General features: G+C 43.4%; 2 protein-coding genes across 2 annotated transcripts; one reads left to right on the top strand and one right to left on the bottom strand.

The window, feature by feature from the left end:
• Positions 1–4,157: 4,157 nt before the first annotated feature.
• On the bottom strand, positions 4,158–5,006 carry ENH_00060610 (1-acyl-sn-glycerol-3-phosphate acyltransferase, putative; the record flags this gene model as incomplete). The annotated part of the gene is made up of 3 exons (XM_013577112.1): positions 4,158–4,267; positions 4,409–4,516; positions 4,817–5,006. The coding sequence occupies 3 exons, from the start codon at positions 5,004–5,006 to the stop codon at positions 4,158–4,160; spliced, it is 408 nt and encodes a 135-aa protein (XP_013432566.1).
• Positions 5,007–5,610: 604 nt separating this feature from the next.
• Positions 5,611–6,582, top strand: ENH_00060620 (tRNA (guanine-N1)-methyltransferase, putative; the record flags this gene model as incomplete). Its single annotated transcript, XM_013577113.1, has 1 exon — positions 5,611–6,582. A coding segment is annotated over one exon (972 nt), but the record flags the coding sequence as incomplete, so codon positions are not given.

Genomic DNA, 6,582 nt, shown 5'->3' on the forward strand with positions numbered 1-6,582 from the left:
TTCATTTGCTTTTACTTATTTGCTTGTTTTCTCACCGGTGGCGCAGCTGCCGCGGTGCAGCAACAACCCTTAGCTCAAACCCTAAACCCTAAACCCTAAACCCTAAACCCTAAACCCTAAACCCTCCTGAGATATCTGAGCTTCTCGCGGCTTTCACCCGCTTGCTAGTTGAACGCATGGCGTTGTTTATTGGAATTGTTTATTTTGAAATTAAATTAATTTAAATTGTTTTTTAATTTGTTTTAAACAAACAATAAATTGGCTTTTTTCTTCCGAAGAAGCTGCAGCCCCCTTTCCCCCAAGATTCGAAAGCTAGGGTTTAGGGTTTAGGGTTTAGAGACGGGCTGCAGCAGCTGCAGCAGCTGCTGCAGCCGCAGCAGTTGCAGCAGCTGCAGCAGCCGCAGCAGTTGCAGCAGCTGCAGCAGCTGCAGCAGAAATAAATGGATTATAAATGGCAAATGGAGCTGCAGGAAAAGGGAAAGAAAAAAAAAAGAAAAAAAGAAAGAAAAGAAAAAAAAGAAAGAAATGAAAAATTAGAAAACAGAAATAGTTGATGAGGTGGGCTCTCAGGTGTACGTACACCTGAAATGGCAGCGCTGAGAGCAGCCGCGCGTCACAAATGGAAATAAAAATTAATTAAATGAATTAAATGAATTAAAAGGAAATAAAAGTGAATTAAATGCAATTATTATTCAATTAAATGCAAATTAAATGCAAATTAAATGCAAATTTAATGCAATTTAATCCAAAATCCGAGGAATTTGAACACTGCAGCGCAGCAGCAGCAGCAGCAGCTCCTCTTGCTCCTGCTGCTGCTGCTGCTGCTGCTGCTGCTGCAGTACTTCAATTAATTTTGTTTCATTTTTTCCTCGCAATTAAATTTCTTTTAATTCATTTCCGCATATCCACATTTCTAATATGATTGCAAGCTTCCTTATCAAGAACTGCTGCTGCTGCTGCTGCTGCTACTGCTGCTGCTACTGTTGCTGCTGCTGCTGCTGCTGCTACTGCTGCTGCTACTGTTGTTGCTGCTGCTGCTGCTACTGCTGCTGCTACTGTTGCTGCTGCTGCTGCTGCTACTGTTGCTGCTGCTGCTGCTGCTGCCGCATCTTCTCAACGCTGAAAAGGGAATTTCGACTTCTTCCCTCGCCGCACGCCCCAATAAATAAATTAATTTGCCATTTAATTAATTAAATTAATTAATTAAAATAATTAATTAATTAATTAATTATTTAATTATTTATTTATTTATTTATTTATTTATTTTTGCTACAGCCCGTGCTCCCGGGCCCCCGCAGCCTCCGTAAGGGGCTGTTCCTGCAGCGGGTCGAATTCTGGGGAGAGTTTTAAAAGATTGAAAATGCATGCATGCGTTTTGTCGCGAAGTTCTTCTGCACTCAAACCCTAAAAGAGGGACAAACAAAACAGCGAGGGTTTAGGGTTTACAGCGAGGGTTTGGGGTTTACAGCGAGGGTTTGGGGCTTAGAGCGAGGGTTTAGGGTTTACAGCGAGGGTTTAGGGTTTAGAGCGAGGGTTTGGGGCTTAGAGCGAGGGTTTGGGGCTTAGAGCGAGGGTTTGGGGCTTAGAGCGAGGGTTTGGGGCTTACAGCGAGGGTTTAGGGTTTAGAGCGAGGGTTTAGGGTTTACAGCGAAGGTTTAGGGTTTACAGCGAGGGTTTAGGGTTTACGGCGAGGGTTCAGGGTTTAAAGAAAGGCTCTAGGGTTTAGGCGGAGGGCTAAGGGTTTAGAGAAAGGGTTTGTGGTTTGGAGGGAGGGCTTTGGGTTTAGAGGGAGGGTTTAGGGTTTAGAGGGAGGGTTTAGGGTTTAGAGGGAGGGTTTAGGGTTTAGAGCGAGGGTTTAGGGTTTAGAGCGGGGCTCGAGGGTTTAGAGCGAGGGTTTAGGGTTTAGGGTTTGGGGTTTGAGTTAGGGTTTAAGCCTTCGGGCGCCTTGAAGGCCCCCGGAGGCCCCAGAAACCCGCGCTTTCCCAGGAATTAGGGTTTAGGGTTTAGGGTTTAGGGTTTAGGGTTTGCCTGTGCAGGAATAAGGTCTCCGCAAGAAATGTAAGAAGTTCCTGGATACAAAAGTTTGCTGCTCACTGGCCACAGCCGGAAGTTGTTGTGCAGCGCTGCAGCAGCAAAACAAAATAAATAAATAAATTAAATTAAATTAAATTAAATTAATTAAATAATTAAATAATTAAATTAATTAAATAGCTAAATAATTAAATAAAATAAATGAAGTAAAGATATGAAGGCTGCAGTAATTAAACTGCAAAAATATTTCAACTTAAAAACTCAAACTATTTAAAAATGCAAGTATAAGAAGCAGCAGCAGCAAGCAGCAGCAGCAAACAGCAGCAGCAAGCAGCAGCAGCAACAGACACAACAGGACAAGTACAGGCACAGCAGCAGCAGCAGCAGCAGCTGTTGCTGCTGCAGCTGCTGCAGCTGCTGCAGCAGTTGCTGCTGCTGCTCCTGCTACGCCTGCTGCAGCCGCAGCTGCTGCTGCAGCGCCGCAGCCGCAGCCGCTGCTGCTGCCGCAGTGCTGCTGCTGCAGCTGCTGCTGCAGCGCCGCTGCCGCTGCCGCTCCTGCTGCTGCTGCTGCTGCTGCTGCTGCTGCTGCTGCTGCTGCTGCTGCTGCTGCTGCTGCTGCTGCTGACCTATTGGCAAGATGTGGATGTCTGGGTTTTCAGCAGCAAGTCTGAAAAAGCCATTTTTAAAAGGCTGAAGTCTTCCCGAGACACTGCGGGTGCCCTCGGGGAAAACAACAACGCAAATGCCGTCGGCCAAATGCTTCAAAGCTTCCTAATAAATAAATAATAAATAAATAAATAAATAATAAATAAATAAATAATAAATAAATAAATAAATAAATAAATAAATAAATAAATAAATAATAAATAAATAAATAAATAAATAAATAAATAAATAAATAAATAAATAAGTAAATAAATAAATAAATAAATAAATAAATAAATAAATAAATAAATAAATAAATAAATAAATAAATAAATAAATAATAAATAAATAAATAAATAAATAAATAAATAAATAAATAAATAAATAAGTAAAAGAATATAAATAAATAAATAAATAAATAAATAAATAAATAAATAAATAAATAAATAAATAATAAATAAATAAATAAATAAATAAATAAATAATAAATAATAAATAAATAAATAAATAAATAAATAAATTTCTTGAACTGGCTTGCGAGAAGCGACGGCGTCTCATCTTTTGAAGCAACAAAGCGGAGTGGATTGAATTTAATTAATTTAATTAATTGATTTAATTTAATTTAATTTAATTTAATTTAATTTAATTTAATTAATTTAATTAATTAATTTAATTAATTAATTAATTAATTAAATTAATTAATTAATTAATTAATTAATTACTTTCATCATGTCCTGCACAGAGCCGGGCTGAGTTCCCCAGCCGCCTCGTTCCTTGGTGAACTGTACAGACAGCGCGCCGGCCATGTACTGCGCCCAGCCTGAAGTGAAAAAAACATTTTTTCGAATTTTTAAAATCTTTTTTGGACTTTTTGAATCTAAAATGAATTAATTTACATTAATTTACATTTAATTTGCATTTAATTACATTTTAGAACTTCTGCGAGACTTAAAACGGACAAAATCCACTCTCTACACCCTCTTTCCGCCTTTTCAGTTGCTGCTGCTGAAGTTGCTGCTGCGCAAGGATGTATCAGGCATTTAAATGCTTAACAAAGCTAAATAATGCACATTTCAATAAACGCAATTTTATTAAAAAACAAAATATTAAAAATATTAAAATATTAGATGAATGAAACATTATAAATGCACATTTCATTAAAAGAAACATTTTAAATATACATTTTACTAAAAGAATAAAATAATTTAAATATACATTTTATTTAAAAAACATTTTAAATATACATTTTATTGAAAGAATAAAATAATTTAAATATACATTTTATTTTAAAAACATTTTAAATTATTTTGATGCAACAATCTGAAATAATTCAACTTCTATAAACTCCACCAAATCAAATGAATTAAATGCAACTAAGGAATCAAATTAAATTTAAATAATTTAATTTAATTTAATTAATTTAATTTAATTAATTTAATTAAAATTAATTAATTAAATTAAATTAATTTAATTAATTTAATTTAATTAATTAAATTAATTTGCAAACCTGCAATTGGCACTTTGAGCAGAGAGCGTTTGATGACGTAAATGGCGGGGTGGCCAATGAGCATAGAGCCGACGACCCAGGGGTCTGCGAGTCGAAAAAAGTGGAAAAAAAAGGAAAAAAAGAAATAAAAAAGAAAAATAAAAGAAAATAAATAAAATAAATGAAAATAAAATCAAAAATGGACTCAAAAATCCGCAAAAAGGTCAAAAAACTCTCCAAATTCACCTATTTTGCTCGTGTGGTTCACCACCACTATCACTTTCTTCGAAGATATTCCCGCGGGCAAAGGCCGCAGAACCCGCTTCCCCCAAAACGGCCTGCAGAGGTGGTAAGCTGCAGCAGCAGCAGCAGCAGCAGCAGCGGCAGCAGCAGCAGCAGCAGCAGCAGCGGCAGAAGCAGCAGCAGCAGCAGCAGCGGCAGAAGCAGCAGCAGCAGCAGCAGCAGCAGCAGGTGGGAAGTTAGAAGCGGAAGTGAGACTCAGCAGCTGCTGCTGCAGACAGAGCTCGGCCGCAGCTGAAACTGAAAAGGACTCAACCCGCAACTACCAGCAGCAGCAGCAGCAGCAGCAGCAGCAGCAGCAGCAGCAGCAGCAGCAGCAGCAGCAGCAGCAGCAGCAGCAGCAGCAGCAGGTACCGATGTCCATCAGGCGCTGGTGAGTGCCTCCTAAAATGACAATGCGAAGTCTGGGTTTGATCAGCAGCAGCGGGAAGAGGCAAAGACCCTCAAGGAAGAGAACGGCGCAGGAAAGAATGAGGAAGAGCGAGACCACTGTGTAGAAGTAGACGGTCAGAAGAAAGCGGAAAGCCGTATTTAGTTTTCCCATTTTAAATAAATGATTAAAAAGAATTCAAATAAATAATTAAAGAGAATTCAACGAAGTTTCCGCAAAGACACCGCGGAATTCAAGTCCGCCGCCGCCCGCCAGCCTTGCAACTTCTCGCCACTCAGCAACGCCACACACTGATCATGTTTGCAAAAGCCGCTTTTCGAGCCTTCAAAAGAATTCTTTCGAAAGTTCTTTTCATTTTATTTCCGCAACTTCCAAACCAAACGCAAACTCCGCAGCTTTCCGCAGCTTTCCGCAGCTTTCCCTGCCGCAGCTGGGCTGTCACAGCGTCGTACAGCCCCAAGCCAACATGCACAGGAGCTCTTTTCGTCGGATTCGACCACAAGATCTTTCTCGTTCTTTTCCTTTGAGTTTAAATCCTTTTATTTACTCCAAATAAACCCCAGATTCCGCGGCATTCCCTCCTTTTCCGCAGGTTTCCTCGCGGAATCCAGTTCTTGAATTCGCGTTGCGCATCCAGAGTTCGCCAGTTTTCGGCGGCTCCAGCTCCGCCCTAAACGCACCCCCCTCTTTAATTTTGGGATTTTCTTTTAATTTACTTTTTAAAACCCCGCTGAAGCTTCGAATTTCCTCCCGGGAAATGCTGGAGTCCGAGCCGGAACTGGAACAGCACTGCCAGCAGGCAGCGGCGGAGGCTCCCGGCTCTCCCGCAGCAATTGCAGCAGCAGAAGCAGCAGCAGAAGCAGCAGCAGAAGCAGCAGCAGAAGCAGCAGCAGAAGAGGCAGCAGCCCCACCGAACGAGAGCAGCAACGAGAACAGCAGCAGCAAACTGTCCAAAAATGCCCTGCGGAAGCTGCGGGCGCAGGAGCGGCTGCAGCAAATGAAAGAGCGGCGGCGGTCGCTGCGTTCTGCTGCGAAGCGCCGCAAGAAGTGCGCGCGGCGCGAAGCAGCAGCAGCAGCAGCAGCAGCAGCAGCAGCAGCAGGATCGGGCGAGCGCGAGGAGCCGCTGCCGCCGCAAGACTGCAGCAGCAGCAGCAGCAGCAGCAGCAGCAGCAGCCCGGGCGTGCGGCTGCGGCTGTGCATTGACTGCGACTTCGAGGAGCAGCAAACGGACTCGGAGATTTATTCTCTGGTGCAGCAGCTGATGTACACTTACGGAGAAGCAAAAAGAATAAATCGGCAGCAAAACAAAAAAGCAGCACTGCAGCGCCGCCGGTGCAGCGGCTGCAGCAACACAGACAAACAGCTGCTGCAACAGCCAGCAGCAGACGCTGCAGCAGCAGCAGGAGCAGCAGCAGCGGATTCCGCTGCTGCTGCGCCGCACAGCGCCGCAGCAGCAGCAGCAGCAGCAGCAGCGGATTCTGCTGCTGCTGCGCCGCCCAGCGCCGCAGCAGCAGCGGATTCTGCTGCTGCTGCGCCGGCGGGCAGCAGCAGCAGCAGCTCCAGCACGATGTGCTGCGGGAGCACCAGCAGCACCTGCGCCAGCCCCAGCAGCAGCAGCAGCAGCGGCAGCAGCAGCAGTTTCGCGGCTTCGAGCAGCAGCAGCACTGCCGACCCCAGCAGCAGCTCCCCCCCCTCCCCCAGCAGCAGCAGCAGCAGCAGCAGCTCCCCC

Source organism: Eimeria necatrix, genomic scaffold (genome assembly GCF_000499385.1).
Source record: "Eimeria necatrix Houghton genomic scaffold, Enh_scaff51, whole genome shotgun sequence".
Lineage (NCBI taxonomy): Eukaryota > Apicomplexa > Conoidasida > Eucoccidiorida > Eimeriidae > Eimeria > Eimeria necatrix.